The following is a 21,477-nucleotide window of genomic DNA, read 5'->3' as shown; positions in this document are numbered from 1 at the left end:
TCAAACCTCAGCATCTCCAGGTAGGATTGGGAAAGGTTCTTGTCTGAAACCCTGAAGAACTGCAGTTGGTCATCACAGGCAGTATACTGAGTTAGATGCAGCTGTAATCTGATGCTCCAAGGCTCCTATGTCCCTCACAACAGGGGTAGTCTGCACCAGCTGTTTTATTTTGCAAATTTCTCAGAAACAACTGGGGTAGATAGCATCACATCTTCAAAACTATCTCCTCTTGTAGATTCCTTTTTTTTTTTAAAAAAAGGAAGGAAAATGAGGGGACAACTAGATGAGATGGTGGGATATCTATGATCAGATTTCCCACATTAAAAAAGCCCTAATGTGAAAGGCAGCTGTGGATGCCTCTGAATGGGGTTAGGAAGGGGGTGAAAAAATATTTTTGCTCGTGCTGTTTTCCTGGCCGAAGTGGCCCCTTCTCAAGGCTTAGCCTCCCCCTTATTCTACAGTGTGCCCAAGAAACTATTCTGCCCCTCATTAACAGAGCAATCCTGCTGTCCTGTTCCAGCCTGATATGGAGGGAGATCCACTTCCCCTAAAAGGCTTCTCATGAGATTCGGACAAAGATTCGGACACTACCAGTAGTGGCCAGCACAGCAGAACAGGCCAACCTGGCTTCTCAGCACTGCAAAGAACATTCACAGCTCTTTACTGGGAGATGCATAGTGGGAGTCTTCATTCCTACTAACCCCACAGTTGGATTGATGTGTGTGTGTATATAGTTTCCTTTGCTCATCCTCACTGATGGTGCCTACCCTATACATCAGGGGTGGCCAACTCCTAAGATATCTACTTTCAAAATTAAAATCTGGCAGTGATCTACCCCCAGTTTTTAGGGGTTCAGGTCAAAGTTGCTGAGCTTTTTTTAAGGAGGGGAGATGACATGTTTTTTAGGCAGTCAGGGACATTTTGGCAGCTCTTCTGAGGGAGGGGGAAACGGAAGCAGCCACTAACCTTACAATTGCTGTCCAGATAACAGCCTCTGTTTCTAAACTCCAGCTTCCCTGCTGCAACAATAGAGGCCGGCGAAGGGAGAGGGGGCGGGGCTGGAAGGAGGCTGGTGATCAACCGCGATCTACCAAATCCTCACAGGGATGGACCAGTAGATCGCGATCGACGTGTTGGACATCCCCGCTATACATAAATGGTAATAAACGGTGGACCTTCTGACCACAGAAGGACCATATACAGTGGAACCTTGGTTCTCGAACTTAATCCATTTCAGAAGTCCATTCAACTCCTGAAATGTTCGAAAACCAAGGCGTGGCTTTGATTGGCGCAGGTTCCTCCGAAACAATAGCCAACAGCCGCATTGGATGTTTGGCTTCTGAAAAATGTTTGAAAACCGGAACACTTACTTTCGGGTTTTTGGCGTTCGGCAGCTGATTTGTTCATCAACTAAGACATTTGAGAACCAAGGTTCCACTGAATAATAAAGTGTTTAACCACTGCGGAAATGGGGTAGAGCGTTCCTTTAGCAAACCAAAGCATAAACAGAGGGGTCTCACTGTGGCTGAGAAACTGGTAACAGTAATGACAATATATGTCATTCTCCACACTGTCTGCGAAAGTAAGTGTCATGTCTTGAATAAGCTAAAGGGTGTTTCAGAGTTGAGACCTTGGAGGAATATGATAATTAAGGATGTAATAAGGCCTCGTCTTCTGTTCCACCCTGAATCCATCACATGTAGCACTTTTTCCACTCCACTACAGTTTGCCTTCTGCCAAAAACTATGTTACTTGTCTCACTGTGGCAAAATAATGTAACTTACATAATTTACAAAAAACAATTATGCCAATGATGTAAATTACATTGTAATTATGTTAGTTTACCACACTCCAATGCAAAGAAAACAGAATGAGAATGGGGTGGGGAAGGTTTGACATAATTAATTACATATCATTTGTAGATTGAAAGCAACAACAGTGAATACTGATCGTATTTGTGGGGTTGATTTCTGTTCCAGGCATGGGGTAAAGGAGCAAACATCAGTAATTTTAATCCTGCATCTGTTTTCATCAACATTCTCCAACATCCCTAATAACAACAGAGCTGCAGCTGAGGGAAAAGAGACGTGGTAATCTATTTCTGGGTTCTTTGCAGTGCTGCATGTTAAACTACAAAGTGTTGCTTATGACCCAATAAAGTTCCACTTCCCCTTTTCTGTTTATATTTCTGTTAGAAGTTAACATATTTTTTATTTTATTTTCCCGCAGGTATGTTTCATTCCTTCTCTTAATTTTCAGTTGATCATAGGGTGAGTTAGGAGCTTCAGGAGATGGCAGTACCCTACCACTATCTTGCTAGGCATTTCAATATTTGCATTCCCTGCCATGGAAAAAAATCACAAAGCCCAGAGTTCACCTTGTCTTGCTCCTGGCGGTTCAGAGCTTCCAGCTTCACCCGGTCAAACTCTGACCTGGCAACTGTGAGTTCGCGTTGTGACTCACTGAGCTTTTCTAAAAGGATATTCTTCTCTGCTTCCTTCTTGGACAAAGCCTGGAGGTAGAAAGGAAACTCTCACATATGTAAACAATATTCATAATGCCCTGGAAATTACATTTTTATTATTTATTATTAGCATTTGTTGGGCACCCCATAACACGAGTCCTAAGGATGGCTCATAGCAAGAAATAAAATACATGGGCTCAAGAGGGAAACATATGCGATCCTTTAGGCTCCTGTTACCAACTCCAACCAACCCTAACCATTATCCATGCTGGCTGGGCGCAATGGTTGTGGCAGTAGTGTTACACAGACAGTGGCCTGGTTCATACCTCACGCTAAGCCAAACCATGGCTTGAAAGCAGGTAGCTTCCTTCCAACTAATGTTACTCTCTCCTCACCTTCTGTTTTTCATTCTCTAGCAGGAGGAGGCTTTCATCCCGGTTCTGCTGCAAAGAGAGGATCTCCTCCATGAACTCCCTTTTTTCAGCTTCATGCTTGGATGCCAGTTCTTCCCTCTCTTGCTGAAGATGATGCACAGCCTCGTCTTTCTGCTCAATCAATGCCAGATGCAGGGCCTCCTGGTGTCAGCAGAGCAGGAAGTTATCAGGTAAACTATCATCCATGGGTGTTGCAAGAATGGGATCATGAGGCACAGCCACCCACCCAAACTTTTTTTCTAAATGTACTGAGTGTTTCTGGTAGATAGTGAATTTGGGAGAAATTGAACAGGAACGATCTTGGTTAATTGAGCAGGATATTATTTAATTTTGTGGGAATAAATTATCTAGAGAAGAGAGGGAATTGAATTAATTTGGAGCAGGATTAATTGGCAGAAATGAAGAGGATCTGATTGGGGCTAGGATCCAAATTAATGGAATAATTTATCTGGGCTTATTTTTATTTGGAAATTTGTTGGCTTTCCTACTGTGACATTTAAATTCTACATTTGCATTTGTACATATATATTAGCATATTCACATGTTATGCAGAGTTGTGTCTGTAGCCTTTTGCCCTGAGTCTTTCAAGTACCTAGCAATGCTCCTATTGGTGTTGAACACAAGCAAGTTCCTTGCAACCAAATCCCTATCTCCGGTGCCTGCCTCAGATTTCCAGTCTTAAACATACTCAAAGCAGTTCAAAGAAACCATGACAGAGACTAACAATACTCCAGTGAAAAGGAAACCACCTAAATGTGGTACATCCTGTAATTAGAATCCAGTTTGAATCATGTAATACACATTTATATTTGACAGGTATAAAGGCCATACCTATGTAGAAATCACAGCTGCCTATATACAGGTACACAGAGTGCTGCATATAAATGTAAGATAAAGGTAAAGGACCCCTGGATGGTTAAGTCCAGTCAAAGGCAACAACAGGGTGCAGCGCTCATCTCACTTTCAGGCCGAGGGAGCTAGCGTTTCTCTACAGACAGCTTTCCGTGTCATGTGGCCAGCATGACTAAACCGCTTCTGGCACAATGGGACACCATGAAAAGTGCCAGAGTGCACAGAAATGCCATTTACCATCCCGCCACAGCGGTACCTATTTATCTACTTGCACTAGTGTGCTTTCAAACTGCTAGGTTGGCAGAAGCTGGGAAAGAGCAACGAGAGCTCACTCCATTGTGTGGATTCAAACTGCCGACCTTCCGACTGGCAAGTCCAAGAGGCTCAGTGGTTTAAACCACAGCACCACCTACGCCTCCCTTATAAATGTTAAGTATTATTATTAACACATTTCATCATTTCTTCAAGGACCTCAGGGTAATGTACATGCAGTTTCCCTTCCCTTTATATTCTTACAAGAACCCTTTCAGGTAGTTTAGGCTGAGATACAATGACTAGTGCATTGTCATGGCTGAGGAGAGATTTGAAGCCATTATACTACACCACTGCTCAATGCTGTTATTACTAGGAAAAGAGCTACTCCTTATTAACGGGTATTATGAAGGAAGCATTCAAATTTATACCACATGAGTGTTCTTCACAACTCATTCAATATACATATACAACTTGTGATGTGCTTGGAAATCAGCTCCTATCATCTCAAGTAGTCTCGATACCACAACAACTCACAGTATAGAGAAGAAAGAACAGTTATACAGTCTCTCTCAGCACCAATGGTTGCTAGCTTCACCACTACCACATTATTATTATTATTATTATTATTATTATTATTATTATTATTATTTTAACATTGGCATGTTGGGAGCTGCTACATAACGAGACTGGAGTGGGCAAACAGCAAGCATCAGACAGGTTGACAGAGCACTTTAATCTACTTGAATTGTACATACCTAAATATCCAGTATGCACTCAAGTCCCTCCCACAAAATAATAACAGTCTGGAGTCACCCAGAACCCTCTTATTGCTCTAACGACAATGAAAGTGACTTACTTTTGAACACTAGAACTGGATTTGGTTAGTGGACATGGCAATTTTCTAGTACCCAGCTTTCATTCATTTCAACCATCACAGTGGAATGAAGAATTTGGCTGCATAAGGGTTAGGAGTCTTCAGCACTGACCTTCTCTTTTCTGAGGCGCTCGAGGTCCTCCTCAAAACCCAGCTTCTGGTTCTTTATGACCTGTTGGAACCCTTGTTGCTCCTCAGTTATCTGGAGCTTCAACATCTCTATTTCTCGCCTCAGTGTGGTTTCCTGAAGCTCAAGTTCATGCTGGGCTTTTCCCAATTCCACTATGAAAGAAAACAAACACCATCCAGGAGAGATCCTTGGGCAACTCTTCAGTATAGGCTGTGACAACAAATTGTTTCTTCAACAGAGGGCACAATTCAGCAAGCAGTTCTTTCAGCTTCATTGCTGTCATTTTTTAAGAAAGCGGCTTTAAAAGTCTCTTGCACCCACATTGCTTTTTATAAAATATCATTTTTATAAATTGTATTTTTGCACTGATATGTTTTATCGCATCTGGATTTATATATGTGGCTTTAACCAAGTTGAACAGGTTTCACAAAAAACAGCCATCACAAAAAGATAGGATAAAACAAGTAAGTCTGGAAACCTGTTCATTGGCTGATTTTGATGCAAAATTATGTTAAATGGTAATTTGAATGTGTGTCACCAATAATCAGTTATATAATAATAATAATAATAATAATAATAATAATAATAATAATTTATTTGTACCCCATCCCCAGGCACTCTGGGAGGCTTCCAACAAAGATTAAGAATACATTAAAATGTCACACATTAACAACTTCCCTGAACAGGGCTGCCTGTATAGTCAGGTATAGTCAGATAACAGGTGAGGTGGTTTTTTAAAAAAAATTATTGGGCACTTTCAGTGGTATCCCAACCACTTAACAATGGCTGTATACATACCATACATTTAAAGCACATGTCCTAGGAACTGCAGTTTACCTTTCACAGAGCTATGCTTCCCAACACTCTTAACAAACTAGTTCCCAGAATTCTTTATAATTTAAAGGGAAGATTCCATGGAGTTTTGAATCAGACTGAATAATGTGTGTACTATACCTTGAAGAGCCTTTCTGGCAAGCTTGATGCCTTGATTCTCTCCTTCTAGTTGTTCCTTGCGAGCTTCCAGCTGTGCTGCCAGTTCTTGTGCCTCAAAAAGGCTGGTTTCCAGGGACTCCTTCTCCACTCTAAAGCACATCAGGAAATAATCAAGGCCAGTCAATTAAGCTGTCAATGCCTGGATTCTACAGGCATCTATTTATCCACTACCCCAGAAAGCTTGTTGGCACCAGTGATCCCCATCCACCTCAGGTACTCTGCCAGCCCTGCTCATCCACAGGAAGTCTAGAGATAAGGAAATGTGCAACAAATAAAAGGGCACCTGCCTGCAGGTTTACACTTAGTTAGCTTCCTGTGCTTCTCATTTAGCGCAGAAGCACTGAACAGAGGGGCATAGTGTTATGTACTGAGGTGAATAGGATCCAAACTGCAGCAGTCTGATTGGTCCTAGAACAATAGGATCCAAAAGGCAGCAGTCTGATTGGTCCTAGAACAATAGGATTCAGAATGCAGCAGTCTGATTGGTCCTAGAACAATGCAGCAGTATGATTGGTTGGCAGGAACTACCCAATCATGCTCCAGATAGAAGTGAATCCACAACCTGATTGGCTTACAGTAGAATTCCGGAATTAGCCAATCATGTGCAGCCCATTGTGTAAATAATGTATATAAAGCAGATACTTTGAGGGGACTTTCATTCATTCCTCCTCACCACTATGAGCTGAATAAAGAGCATGAAATCACTTTGCGACTCTGAGTATATTTCACTGGCGACGAAGGTGGGATCCCGCTGAGCTGACTGCCACACACAGCACCGCAGCACCACCACCTGCCGCACCGCTGCCTCGCACCGTGTATCCAGGCTTCAGCTCCGGGACACAAGGAACTCAGAATGGCAACCGACAACAGCTTCTCGCCATTCAACCCAGCATCTGGAGACTGGGAAGCGTACGCCTCCCGTTTCACCTTCCTCCTAGAAGCCAAAGGGGTCACCGACGAAGAAGACGCCAAGAAGAGGGCGATATTCTTCAGCGTCTGCGGAGAGGAGACGTTTGAAATTGCCCGGGCTCTCCTTGCGCCTGAAGACGTCGCTACTGTTCCATACAAAACAATAATGGAACAGCTGAAGGGGCACTTTTCGCCACAGCCCTCAGTGGTGGCTCGTCGAAATGCCTTCTACGCAAAGCGGCAAGCCCCTGGGGAAACCATAACTGGGTTTGTGACCTCTCTCCGCCAAGCCGCCCGGTTCTGCAACTTCTCAGAGCTGGAGAACATGCTTCGTGACCGCCTCGTCGGTGGCCTGAAGGATGAGAAGCTGCAACGACGCCTCTACGCTAAGAAGGACCTAACGTTCCAGGTCGCTCTGGAGGAGGCCCTGGCAACGGAAGCTGCCGAGAGGTCGACGCAAGAGGCACGGCCGAGCCTGTCATCCCAACCGAGGGTCCACCACGAAGACCTCACCAACGACTCAGGATCCGACAGGGAGGAGGTGCACCGAGTACAGCAGCGCACTCAAGCAGCCCACATGCCACAGCTGCCTCGACGAGAAGGAGGGAACTGCGCAAGCTGTGGAGAAAGTCACGAGAGGAGGACCTGCCGTTTCCGCAACGCAGAGTGCAGGCAGTGCAGAAAATTGGGACACATCACCCGGGTGTGTCGGGCTCGGCCCACCCGACGCCAGGCATCAGATGACCAATCCAAGAGCCCCAGGTCCCAGGGCCCAACACACCAAGGCAACTCGACGGAGCTCACGGACTTCCAGGTATACCAGTTGCCCCACCCCAACGTAGAGAAAATTTATGTCGAGGTACAGATAGAGGGGGCCCCATGCCGCATGGAGCTTGACACGGGTTCAACTCTATCCATAATCTCGGCAAAGACCTTAAGAAAACTGTGTCCTACGGGGGGTCCCAAACTCAGGCCCCGACCCAGCACCTGCACAAGAGGTTATGAGCCTGGAGCTGCTTCCCGACCGCCCCATTCAGGCACAAGAAGTTGCACACTATTCCAAGAAAGATAGGGTCATCTCCCGGGTCCTGGACTGGGTGTGGAGGGGATGGCCCAGCAGCAGCCCCGGGCCAGAATTCGCCGGCTACACAACCCGCAAGCATGAACTGTCGGCCCACAAGGGGTGCCTGTTATGGGGAAGCAGGGTCGTTGTTCCCTAGCCCCTCCGCAAAAGGGTCCTCACAGCCCTACACGAGACACACGCAGGGGTAGTAAGAATGAAGGCCCTTGCCAGGAGTTATGTGTGGTGGCTGGGGATCGACAGAGAGATAGAGGCCTGGGTCAAACACTGCCAGGCCTGCCAAGAATCCCGCCCAGATCCCCCAAGGGCCCCAGTCCAGTCCTGGGAGTCCGCCCGAGCACCATGGTCACGCCTGCATGTGGATTTTGCGGGCCCCTTTCAGGGGAAAACATTCTTCATAGTGGTGGACTCCTACACCAAATGGCTGGAAGTCGCACTGGTACCGTCCACTTCTACGTCCGCAGCCATCCGGGTACTACGCAGGCTGTTTGCAACCCACGGGCTCCCTGACACTCTCGTCTCAGACAACGGGACTGCATTTACGTCAGGAGAATTCCAAACCTTCACAGCACAGAACGCCATCCGCCACATCCGTTCGGCGCCATTCCACCCTGCCACCAATGGCCAAGCAGAACGCATGTGCGGACCACCAAGGACACCCTTCGCCGCATGACGCAAGGGGATTGGGAGTACCGCCTTGCCACATTCCTTCTAGCACAGCACAGCACCCCCAGCTCAACGACTGGCCGGAGCCCCGCTGAACTACTAATGGGTCGGCGCCTTGCAATCAGATTGGACCGCCTTCACCCCGATAGAGCTCAGGATGAGGTAGTGGTGGGGGAAGGCAGGAACCCCCGGACCTTCGAGGCCCAGGACCCAGTGTATGCAAAGAATTTTGGGGCAGGCCCAGCATGGGTACCTGCCACAGTCACCAGGGTCACTGGCCCCGTGTCGTACGAGGTGCTAACAGATGGGGGGCAATGCTGGCGCCGCCACTGCGACCAGATACGGCGACGATTCCCGGGAGAAAACCAGGAGGAGGAAAGGGCAGAGGAGTCCCAAGGGAACAGAGGGGCAGTGAGGCCCATAGAGCACGAGGGGCCAGCAGGAGAGGCAGAATCAGTCAATACAGAGAGGACCTGCGAGGCCGAAAGGACACCGGAACCAGAACCACGACTGAGCGAGCCGGTTGCGCCAGACCAAACAGCCCCATCACAGCCAGCATCCTTGGAACACGAGCCAGAACCTGAACCTCGGACCAGGGAACACCCCAGGCCGCAACGCACACGTAGGGCGCCGGCGTACCTCAAGGACTATGAATGCGACCTCCCGGGCAGGACTGGAACTTAGAGGGGAGGGGTGTTATGTACTGAGGTGAATAGGATCCAAACTGCAGCAGTCTGATTGGTCCTAGAACAATAGGATCCAAAAGGCAGCAGTCTGATTGGTCCTAGAACAATAGGATTCAGAATGCAGCAGTCTGATTGGTCCTAGAACAATGCAGCAGTATGATTGGTTGGCAGGAACTACCCAATCATGCTCCAGATAGAAGTGAATCCACAACCTGATTGGCTTACAGTAGAATTCCGGAATTAGCCAATCATGTGCAGCCCATTGTGTAAATAATGTATATAAAGCAGATACTTTGAGGGGACTTTCATTCATTCCTCCTCACCACTATGAGCTGAATAAAGAGCATGAAATCACTTTGCGACTCTGAGTATATTTCACATAGGCAGCTGCTGCCTGGACAGTCCAGAAGGGAAAAGGAAAAATATATATTTGACTGAAACAAAGAGCAAGGCTGAAACCAAGACACTGAGCCTGTTATGAACTATGGCATGGTGTACAAGTGAAGCATATCCACAGGCTTATGCTTTAAAACAGGGGGGAAGCAAGGCTTACCTGGTTTAGGTTGCATGACTTTGCCTCATGCCACCCCTCCCTTAAGTTAATTTGCAAGCTAGTCTTCAGGAGACCACCAGTTGTTTCATAGCCGGTGGGCATTACCTGAGAGCATCTGCCTCCTCTGTTAACAACTTCCTGTGCCTCTCCAGCGCAGTGAGCTCCACAACCACCTGTGCCTTTTCCTTAGCCATGTCTTCCTTCTCCTGTAGCGTACGGAGCAAGGAGTCTGCTTGCATCTCCATCTCTCGGTGGCTCTGGGCCAGCTGCTCACCTAGAGTTTGCTTCTGGCTGTTCAGCTAGCAAAAAGCAGAGGGAAGTGTGTGAGAGAGTAAGAGCAGGAAATTAAGAGCCTAATTAGGATCCTGGCTCCACAACCCTGTAAACTGGGGCGGCGGGGAGGCTCTTCCAAGTGTTGTTAGACTTCAACTACCATCAGCCCTGGGCAGCATGGAACACAGGAAACCTCCTTCTACTGAGTCAGAACACTGATCCATCAGGCTCAGGAATGCTTACACTGACTGGCAGAAGCTTTTCAGGATTTCAGAGAGTGTTCTCTCTCCCACAGTGACCTGGAAATGCTGGTGCCTGAACCTGAGGTCCTCTGCATGCAGCATAGTAGCTGGACCATTGAGCTACAGTCCCTCCACTCAGTGGTCAAGGATGATGGCTGAGGAGTCGTCCAACAACGTATGGAGAGCCACCAGCTTTTCATCCCTGATACAAACCACTCCTCTTAAGGGCAGTAGTCTGGCAGAGCTGTGCCTCTGGCAGGGACTGGCAGGGTGCTGAGGAGTGTGTGGCAGATGCCCCAGGGTCAGAGGCTGCCCCAGGGGAAGGGAACAGCGATTTATGGGGTTTGGTGCCTCCTGTGAGGCAGCACTCAGGGCTGGAGGGAGGGAAGAGTCTGAGCAGAAGGACACTGTGTTAAAAAAACACGGGGGCCTTATTTGAATAGTAGAATGCCTGGCATCTGGTGGGCAGAGCTTTTGTGTTGTGCTCTGGAATCGGCCCCTCCTTTCAGGTGTCCAGTTTAGTTCAGTTAGAGAGGCCAACTGTCATTCTTGCCTCATGATGTTGTTTTAGTTTCTCTCAGATAGTGTGTTATTTTCTTTATTATTAAAGCCTTGTTTGACATATATGTTAGCCGCTTACTTTTCTGAAAGAAAAGAAACTCTACTGAAGAATGATGGAATATCCTAAACTGTGTGAATGAGGGGATATTCCCAGTCTGACAGGAGGATTGATTTTTTAAATTTTATTTTAATCATCCCACCACAGAGAGAGGGGAGGGGGTGAAGGACACAGGTCAGGAACTGGGGCTGGAGCAAGGGCAGGAGTGTATGAGAAGTCACAGGTTGCTTGTGCTCGCCCCATCAGATGCCGGTCCTTAAGGTCGGGTGGAGGTGTGGTTATGTTGTTGCTCCACCAGTCCAGCTCAGAACACCAGCCTGGGGAGGGGATGCCAGCTACTGAAGTCGGCAGAAGTGTGTGTGTGTGTGTGTGTGTGTGTGTTCTCTGTGCACCTTAGGAGCTACCGTAAGTGTGTGCTTTGTCAATAAAGAATTAAACTACCAGCCGTCTGTCCTCCTTGGGCTGAGTGTGCTTAGGACAGCCTCTGAACTCAGTGGTTCTGCTGGACAGGGATCCCAAAATGGTTTGTTTGGATCAACTGTATTGCAGAAGCTTTGCCGAGTGTATCGCCAAGATGCGCTCTTGTGTCAGGGCCAACCTAGTTATTATGAGCAACCATCTGAATCAACAAGTGGCGTTTCTCACTGGAACCTTTCGCATATTATATTCTTATATTTATTTATAAAAGTCTTTTTATATCGGAGTAACAGATCCAAGCACAATAATGCTCGAGCACAAGTTATATCTCTACTGTGATCAGAGCTAAATTGGCAACTGAAATGCAATACTGTATAATGCTTTCAACACATCAAACCTCCACATTTCCAGCAGATCAAACCTGCCAAACCAATATGTTAGCAATCATTGGGGTTGTGGGGTGGGGAATGCCAAGTGATGCACTCCCACTTCCCACAACTTTTGCAACCAGGAAAGCAACCGAAGGGCCAAGTTTCTGTAATTCACATAAATTACTCCAAATCTCATGTTTGGCTGCAACAGGAAAGACTTAGTGATCTATCATGTCCCATTTGTCCCCTCCCCAGCAGAGTACTCAAGCAGGAAGACAAAAATGATCCCAAGTCCTCTCTTAGTCACATCCTTACTGTATCCTGAGGCAATGAAAAGGTACTGTGTTCTGCCCTCTGTTTCATACCTGCATTATTTGGTCCTGTAACTGGATTCTCTCCCTGTGGAGCGAGGCCACTTCCCCCTCCAGTCTCTCCTGCTTCTCTTCTGAGGCCTTGCAGCTCTGCTCCAGCCCCTGCTTCTCTGCCCTCGTGCGCATCAGTTCTTGCTCCAAGTGCGCCAGCTGCTCACGCCAACCGGCTTGCTCTTGTTCCAGCTCCCGCTTCCTATTTGAAAGCCTGCTCTTCTCCTCTTCAAGCTGCACAACAAGAGGAAAGACGGGGGTTTGCAGGCTCTAGAAGGGGCGGGGGTGGGTGGGTGGAAGATGATCCAGCAGGAAAACAAAAGGTGGGCTAGCCTTGGCGGAAAGGGAACGAGGATACATCCTTATGGCACTTTCACACACGACCCCTGGATTTATGGTTGAATTTGAATGTGCAATCATTAGCACAGAAGATAAAATGGGAGGGGCGCCTTCTGTTATTCAAATGTATATTCTGGTCAATTGGGGTGGGGGGTGTTATTTTGCTTTTGCATTTGTGGTAAAAACCAACTTGGGAAAAATCTGATTACGTTTCAAGTGTAAAAACAGAGCAATAGCTCCTTTTTTGCCATTTCTCCCCTCCAACACAGAGATTCTAAGGACCAAATTATGGTCTAGCTTGCACATCTCTGGGAAATGGGTGGTGCTGTGGTCTAAACCACTGAGCCTCTTGGGCTTCCTGATCCGAAGGTTGGCAGTTCAAATCCCTGCAACAGGGTGAGCTCCTGTTGCTCGGTCCCAGCTCCTGCCAACCTAGCAGTTTGAAAGCACGCCAAAAAGTGCAAGTAGATACATAGGTATCGCTCTGGCGGGAAGGTAAATGGTGTTTCCGTGCGCTGCTCTGGTTTCGGTGTTCCGTTGCGCCAGAAGCAGCTTAGTCATGCTGGCCACGTGACCTGGAAAAACTGTGTGGACAAACGCGGCCTCTAAAGCGAGATGAGCACCGCAACCCCAGAGTCATCTGTGACTGAACTTAACTGTCAGGGGTCCTTTACCTTTACCTTTTTTGCACATCTCTTCAAACTAAACATTGATTTTAAGGAGAACACACAGTGTAGTCGTACACACCACTGATATCATGACTCTTCTCTCCTCCTTCTCCTGCCGCGTTGACAGGAGCTAACCCATGGTCTGGCTTAGCGTTATGTCCAAACCCCGGCTTGTGGCTTATTTCTCTCCAAACAAAGCATGAATTGTAAACGATGTTTGCTCTTGGCTTACAGCTCATGGGTAGAGCTATTAAGAAAGCAGTGGTGGCCATTCCAGCTTGTGCTTGTCAGAATCAGCGCCATTTCTTTTTCAGTGCAATTATTTGTTTCGCTGACCAGTATTTAACATAAGTTATATAAGTTTACATAAGTATTTATGGAACTTACATTCATTTCAATGTAAAGGAAATGTCAAAACAATGCTTTTTTTAAAAAAAAGTCATTCATTGCATACCATTTGCAGAGTTAGAAAAGCAACACAACGCGAACCAATACTGATCAGACTCACTTGACAGAATTCCATCCTGACCACAAACAAATGTGTGGACTGCATCAATTTCTGCTTCTTTTTCAGTTTTCATCAGAATTTTCCAACACCCCTACTTGTAGTTTGTTTGGGGGAAAGAACTCATGAGTTCAGATATACTCCTAGCAGTGTGCCAACAACAGAAGGAGTGGAGTGGAGCAAAATGCCTGCAGTTTCAGCAGTGTGCACCAGCATTCACCTTTAAACCATAAATTTAGTTTAATTATTGTTTGAGGTGACATGCAAATGAGGCCTAAATGTGACATAAATTGTGCGAGTGCAATTAACACATTTTAGAAAACCTAAATGACAGTCGTGCAGCAGGGAAAGAGGGGCAAACAGCAGTGAGACCACAAGATACGGGAAGGGTTTATCCTTCTCCACTTGTAGTCCAAATGAAAATTGGCTTCCTAAGCTGCTATTCGAAGAAGGAAGGATGCCGCCCCATTCTCTGCAGTGTCTTTGTGTGTGTGTCTTTGTGTGTGTGTGTGTGCCTTTGGTTGCTATTCACAATTTTAAAAATATGCATATTAATTGGATTCAGCCCATTAAAAGCACATCTAAATTGAACCAAACCTCCTACCACCAGTTCTCATTCTGCTCCCTCTGTTTGGGCCTGGTTTCACTCACATACTGTACTCCAGTGGACATATCAAAATGACCTTCTAGTAAAGTAGATCCACTTAAGCCAGCTCAGTTTCTGATTCACAGTTTCAACTGTGCAGAAACTTTTGGGGTAATTCTGGACTCTGGATTTTCCTTAGGTTTTCTTTTGCTTTCCTTCCTTACCCGCCCCCGCCCCCCCACTTGCACAAATCAATGGTGACAGGAAAGGTTTTGCTTTACTTTCTCCCCAAGCTGAGCAGGCGCTTCAATGAGGGCACAGTCTTGAAGGCTACGATAGCAGCGCTTGGATGAATTTTCCCATGTGCTTGTTGTAGGCAGCTTACAAGCTTCCATTAGGCAGCAATAGCATGCTTGAAGTCTTCCGGAAGTTATAAATGCTGTTGGCATAAGCTGTGGAGTGTGTGAGCACTCTTGAGTCCCCCCCCCCCCATTTTAGGCCTCACTGCAAGTTACAAGCTCTTGGCGGTTACAAGCCCTGCAGGGATGATGGTGCTCATGAGGCCGAAAGCTTTCTGGCACACCATGGGTTTAAAGAGGCTGACAGGAAAGTGTGCATTTTGGCAGCCAGCAAAACCACTGAGGAGAGCTTTGTTTGCTCTGAGCAAGGGACACTCAGGGACTGACAGGCAAACCGGGATTCAGGGCATGCTCTTCCAAGATATGGCTACCACAGTTTTAGGATAAAAAAAAGCTTAGACTAGGACTCAGGGCAGTTGTATTTTGTTTTTGAATTTGCATCTGACAGGGCCAAAGGAGACGAGACAACAGAAGTCCATTATTGGATCTTCCATATTTTTACACTTTTGTAGAAAGCAATGGTGGTGTGTGTGTTGGACTGGGACCCTGGTACTAAGGGAGGAGAGAATTAGCTCTCTCCAACACATACACTGTTTTCCTGATGATCACCCCCTTCCCCAGTTGCTGTTTGCCCTATTAGGGAAAATGTACAGTATCATACAAAAATGCTATACTAACAGGATAAACAATAGCTTCAGAAAGTTTTCACAGGTCTGTTGGCATTGTGAATGGGGGTGAGAGGGTAACAGACCCTCTCCCAGCAACCAAGTCCCAATTCAAGTTCCCTACTCCTCCCCACACCCTGTAGACAGCTGTTTTTAACATTTTAAACTAATGAGAGATTCAGTTATATTCTCCTTTAGTTTAAGTCTCATTCTGTCATGAGGCAGAGACAGCACTACTCGAAGGTTCACAGCAGTTTCCTACCATCTTCCAAACACAACTAGAAGTGATAATTTTAAATCTTGGGCTCTGCTAAATCATTTGCAGCATGCTGTTTGTAGCCCTTAAGGTGACTGTTATACCAGGGGTACAATCTGTTATCTCACCCTCCACCACAATTAAAGCTGGCTCAAATCCTCTGCCAGAGGTAGTTGACTCCACTTGCCCAATGGTAGGGCCATCTGTGCCTACATGCTCACATAAGCAGCGGCTACACTCAGCTACACCCTCTGCTACATCCTGGCTGTCTTTGTTACCTGTAGAATTATGCGGTTGAGGCTGACTTTGTCATGAGCCAGCCCTTCGTTCAAAGCACCCATCTTGGCTAACGAGTCTCTCAGCACAGCTTCTTCCGATTTCATCTTGTGTATGGAGAGCTCAAGGTTAGCATTGGTGGCTTTAACCTGAGGAGGAAATTGAGATACTGAATTTCACCTCCAACTCCAGGCTGCTTCCCCTTCAAGGCATAGCAATGGTGCCTCAGATGAGAAGCTATGCTTTAGGGAACAGAGATCCATAAACTCATGCCTAATTAACTTTATGGGGTAATCCAGATTTGACGATACATAGGCAGCTTTTTCCGTGGAAGAAATGGGTCAATTGTGTAATTTATACATTAAATCAGCTGGACGGCATTTTGGTTGTCGTCTTCTATATTGCTGTTTAAATATCATTTACTGAGTGCTGAATGGCAGCATCTTCAATTACATCAGTTGGTGTCTATTTGTGGACTGTGTGGCTTGGGTGCTTCAGAATCTCCTAAATGGTTAGATCAAATTATTGGATCTTCTCAGAAAGCTAAATCCATGAATGCTGCTTATAAGTGCTTATTGGACCTTTATAAAGTAGATTTTAGGAACTTGGGAGAGTTGTGGAATAGGTAATTAGAATGTGCTATAAAACCTAAACAATGGAAAACTGCTTTAGAGTCTGTCCTGAAAGTTTCTCTAGATTTGAAATTGAGCCTGAGCCTGCCCCCCCCCCAAAAGTTGCATGAATACTAGACTCCACAACATTTGTACAGGAAGACATGGTCCAATCCAGATAGATGCTGGAAGCGTAATGCTAAAAGGGCCTTGTTGAGGCATATGATGTGGGCATGTCCAGTGAGATATATTATTTTTGGTCTGAAGTTGCTGTCCATGTAAATTTTGCATGGGCAAAATATTTGATATTTGCATATGTTCAGGTACTTTTAAACTATATTACTACAGCTTGGGGATTAATAACAGGAAGACAAAAGTGAATGTTTTAAGCCTTTATGGCCAAGAGACTTATACTTCAAACCTGAAAGAATAAATAGCCACTATCCATTATGTAGTGGTCTGAGGACCTCCTCTCTTTTGCCACGTTTGAACATTTTTTATTATTACTGTGTGTGTTTAAAAATCTATCCTTGAGGTTTTTTCTTTGTTAAATATATCTGTATCTGTATCTGCATATGGCCTGTGCCAAACTTTTTTAAAAGGATCTATTTGTCCATTCCACATTCAATTTAATACCAATTAGTGCCTTTAAAAAAACAACAGAAAACACCCTGAAACTAAAAAAGGGAAGAGGGAATCCTTAGCATTTGTGCATACAAAAGTTAACACTATTTTTCTCTTTAAGATCAAGTCCATTACATAACCAGGCAATATTATGTTAGGAAAATATAGTTTCCCCCCTGAAAGTTCATTCTAGCCAAAGTGTGGGTGGCAAAGAGATCTGCTACTCACTTCAGCAGAGCCAATCTGAGCTGCTAGGGCAGTGTTCACAAGAGTGTTTTACCAAAATAGTTACTCATTCAGGGCCTGCCCTAACACTTTATTGGACCATGGCCTTGGCAGGCACATTATTTCCAAGAAAAGAGATTAAACTTAGCACACAGTTTACTGTTTTCAAATATCAAGTCCTGATGATGTGATGGCATGCAATGGCACCTCACCCACAGTTCTGCTTTCCCCTTAAAACATTAGGGACCGAAGCTGTCAGGAATGAAATCTGGTTCTTCTAGAGCGCTGGACTGTCTCAGACTCAGTAATGCTGCCCTCCTGGCTAAGTCTCTGGGATTCACAGTCAAATGTCAGCACTGGCTATCAAGATACAACAGCTATGATTTTACATTCATTCTCTTTCCCCTTCCTCCATACCAGGCACTAATAGAAGCCCACGCGGAAAGCAAATATTCGGTGACATTTTCCAGAGTAAAAGGGCACTGTGCCTTTCTGCCTGGCATGGCTTTGCAATAAACCAAGCTCCTGAGACTTTTGGCAAGGGCTTTTCCATAAAACCTTGGAACCCAACCATTACAGATCTATGGCCTTAGCCTGGTGGGACAATACTAGCCTCTCCCTCCAGACTCCCTGGTACTAGAAGTGGACAGCGACAGGCTACCAGTTGCACTAAGCTGCTGTTATTATTACTTTGCCTGTTGCCCAGGTAACTCTTATTATGGGGTGGCTAATAAACTGAATTAACGATGATTAAAAACACCTTTCCTGAAAAGTTCAAGGTGGCTAAACAAGAAATATACACAAACAGTAAATGTTTTACAACTTGTGCTTTGTACCTTTGCCTCCCAAGTCTCTGTACTTGCTGCCAGTCGAGTCCTGCTTTTGCACAACCTCTGGACTTAGCCGCTGCCTGTTCCTATCCTTGACTTTGGACAATCCCATACTTTGTTCTTAAGGCTGTCACCTCTTTTCTTTAATTGGCTTCCTTTCCCATCTGACTACACAAGACTATGTGTGATAAAATCCTTTTATAGCTTTTACAATGCCATATGTAATTACTTCACATATAGAAAACTCAAGATTTTGTTTTCCAGGAAAAGTAAATAGATGCTGGGGTGTTGGGGGCCATGTCAGCAATAGTTAGAAACATAAAGGGGAGGACAATATCCTCAGTTAGGGCAATAATAATAATAATAATAATAATAATAATAATAATAATAATAATAATTAGTTATTATTTGTACCCCACCCATCTGGCAGGAGGAGAGTTATTTGGCATATGGAATGTGCCTACTGGCCACCCTTACTTTGGAAAGTGCTCCGCTCAAGCCTTCCTTCGCACTCTCTAGCATATCCTTCTCCAGCATGGCTTGGTTCAAAGTCTCCTTGACTGTCACCAGCTCTTTCTTCAGGGCAGACATCCTTTCCTCAAGCTGCTCCAGGGATCTTTGCCTGAGGAAGAAGAAAAGGTCTAACTATGCCTTGCACCAACCAAGCCAGATTACGCTTAACTCATTGTGTCGATACAGCTAGGGATGCCAATTAATGTCATTGGCGTTCAATTTTTTATTTCCATTATTACAGCTATCTTTCATGACCACATCCTTCTTGTTCCCCGACAACTGGCATGCAGAGGCTCACTACTTCTGAGGCAGAATACAGCTATCATGACTTGCAGCACTGATAATTCACACCAACTGCGGCCAACATTATTAGCAAAGGCTATCTATCTGCCCAAGTGTGAGAATCTGGAAAAGTCTTTGAAGACCAGCACAGAGAGAAGGATTGCCTTGTGCATCAAAGCACTAGGGACACAACTGCAGCACCTCACCCCCGCTCCAGCTCCTTCTTCGTTCTCTCCCTTTCCTTAATGACATCCTCCTTCTGTTCTTCCAGGAGTTTTCGCTGTCTCTGCAGCTCTCCATTCATAGTCTTCAGCCGCTCCACCTCCAGATGGGAGGAATCGAGCTGCTGATTCAGGCTTTCCACTGCCATTTCTGCGGCCTCCTTCTCTCTGGGGAGTGAAAAAACAGACAAAATATGAGCAACCTGGGGGTCAAGATAATGCACCCTGAAAACAGGCCCCAGTTTGCCTTGGGGTAGAAATACATGCTCTGCTTCCTCCACAAGATTTTAGTGACCAATCACCACTTCTCTTTTGCAAGTGGGTGGGCTTACTTTCTTGCAGAGAAGGGGCAGGCAGGAGGAAGGCAATTAATCCTGCCCCACCAAAGGCCTTGAACAGAAAAAAAAAAAGATTTCTAGCAGCAGGGGACAAAATCATAGAAACATAGTGCAAAGCAACTAAAAGCCATCTATTCAGACCCTCTGCCAAAAGCCAGGAGTATCAAATGCTGCAATCCAGACTCAAATATGCTGTAACATGAAATGTATCTGCAGCAAAAATGCCTCTATCAACCTACCTGTCTGCCTGCCTTTCCATCTGTCCATCTATCCATCCACTGTATTTGTACACTTCTCATACAACTTAGTGCAGCTTTCCCCAACCAGTTGTAGTCCAAAAATATCCAAAGGGCACCAGGTAGGGGAAGGCTGATTTAGTGAATCCTTCAAATAATTTAAGCAGGGGCAAGGAGGGGGAACCTGTCAAAATGCAGCAAAAGTTCTTCTTTTAAATCCCCAACAAGGAACAATAGAGCAGGTGCCACTCTATGCTACCCAATGACCTTCCTAGGACAAATTAATTTCGCAGATACCCTTTCATATGCGTCCAAGATAAATAACACCACTGTAATACTGTTGGGGCTAGCGGGGAGAGGCATTTGATAACCTTTGGCAGCAACGAATGCTGATGCATGTTGTTTCATCATCACTTTAAGAATCACTTTACATCTCTTTGGCTGACGACCGCAACAGAAATGGGTGCAGAGGTGTGAAATCACATCATCAACACAAGAGACCCCTTTTTGTTACTATGGAAAAGTGAGTTGTACAATATTCCTCATCCACCCACCAACCCAAGTCAAACTGTATCATGAATGTGCTGCCCTTAGGTAAGCACAGGAGGCCTCAACAGCTGGCCTATTTAGTTCAGTATAATCTACACACACCAGCTTTTGCCATTGTGGCACCTCCAGATGTGCTGGCTGGTGCTGATGGGAGTTGCTATTCAAAACATCTGGAGGGGACAAGGTTGGCAGAGGCTGGTCTACGCTGACTGGCAGTGGCTTTCTAGGAGTCTTTCCCAGCCATGCCTGGAGATGCCAAGGGCTAAATGCAACACATATGCTCTTATCTCTGAGCTGTGGACCGTCCTCAGATGTGAAGGGATGCGTGGCATAGGGAGTTTCCAATCACTGACGCATCACTACAGAGGGCGATGGCTTCCTTTCTGAGACGCTTATTTGAAGGTCACAATCTACTTAACCACCTGAAGGACTGAGTCAGAGCCATGTCACTCAAAAGCATTAACAGATCTGAAGGCTCCCTCTTTCACCTTCCGAGCACCTCCACTGAGGCTTTCCAGCGTTGCAGTTCCCTCCTGCAATCCTCCAGTGACCGGGTCAGCTCTTCACATTCCTGCCTCTCTTCCTGCAGCCGCTGTTTTGCTGCCTGCGCTTCCTGCTGGCAGTCAGCGAGCTGCTTCTTGACAGTTCCCAGGGCATCCTGGCAAGACTCCAGCTGCACACGCAACTCCTGTTCATAAAAAAAAGAGAGGGAGCAAGCAGGAAGCCTCTTCCACATCATACAACACAATATGCACAGGGGTGGGGGGTACCCCATTTAACAGGTGGGCAAGTGCGGTGATCAACACCTTCAATGACGCTGAGGAGCTGAGTCTCTATAGCCAGGGAAGCCAGATTTTGTAAATAAATACAGAAATCTGTGGTTTGGGTAAACCCAAAATGTGCAGAAGAGGCATTGCATTCGTATCTCTGAAAGCTGGCTTCCTGAGCTCCATCATTTGGCTATGCTGCCTGCATGCACGAGGGATATGGACACTAAGAGCCAGTGCAAAAGGGTGTTGCAGCTGTTCCCCTGACAAAGGCCAGGATGTGAGGGGGGGGGCGGGGTTCCTGTGGCAGCAGGTGCACTAAGAGCTCCAGGGGGTGGTGGAAAGAGCCGCCAATTTCTCTTGGTGAAATCCAGCAAGGTCAGGGCAGTGTGGGTGAAGCAGCAAAAGTGCCAGATTTGGTGCACCTGCACAGCACCAACCTCACT

The 21,477-nt window shown here is 46.0% G+C and overlaps 1 protein-coding gene across 2 annotated transcripts in view; it reads right to left on the bottom strand.

Annotated features, from left to right (window-relative positions):
• Positions 1-21,477, bottom strand: part of CROCC2 (ciliary rootlet coiled-coil, rootletin family member 2) — an 87,853-nt gene that overhangs the window by 39,946 nt on the left and 26,430 nt on the right. For both annotated transcript variants that reach the window (XM_028730975.2, XM_028730976.2), the window contains 10 exons: positions 20,753-20,952; positions 19,127-19,309; positions 18,603-18,747; positions 15,838-15,984; positions 12,185-12,415; positions 10,003-10,196; positions 5,964-6,091; positions 4,992-5,161; positions 2,860-3,039; positions 2,378-2,512 (listed from right to left, as the gene is read on the bottom strand). In XM_028730975.2, the coding sequence (XP_028586808.2) occupies positions 2,378-2,512; positions 2,860-3,039; positions 4,992-5,161; positions 5,964-6,091; positions 10,003-10,196; positions 12,185-12,415; positions 15,838-15,984; positions 18,603-18,747; positions 19,127-19,309; positions 20,753-20,952 (1,713 nt within the window). The remainder of the gene's footprint in view (positions 1-2,377; positions 2,513-2,859; positions 3,040-4,991; positions 5,162-5,963; positions 6,092-10,002; positions 10,197-12,184; positions 12,416-15,837; positions 15,985-18,602; positions 18,748-19,126; positions 19,310-20,752; positions 20,953-21,477) is intronic.

The sequence above is a fragment of the Podarcis muralis genome, chromosome 6 (assembly GCF_964188315.1).
Source record: "Podarcis muralis chromosome 6, rPodMur119.hap1.1, whole genome shotgun sequence".
Lineage (NCBI taxonomy): Eukaryota > Metazoa > Chordata > Lepidosauria > Squamata > Lacertidae > Podarcis > Podarcis muralis.
The sequence above is the reverse complement of the archived record's forward strand: the minus strand, read 5'-3'. Positions and strand labels throughout refer to the sequence as shown.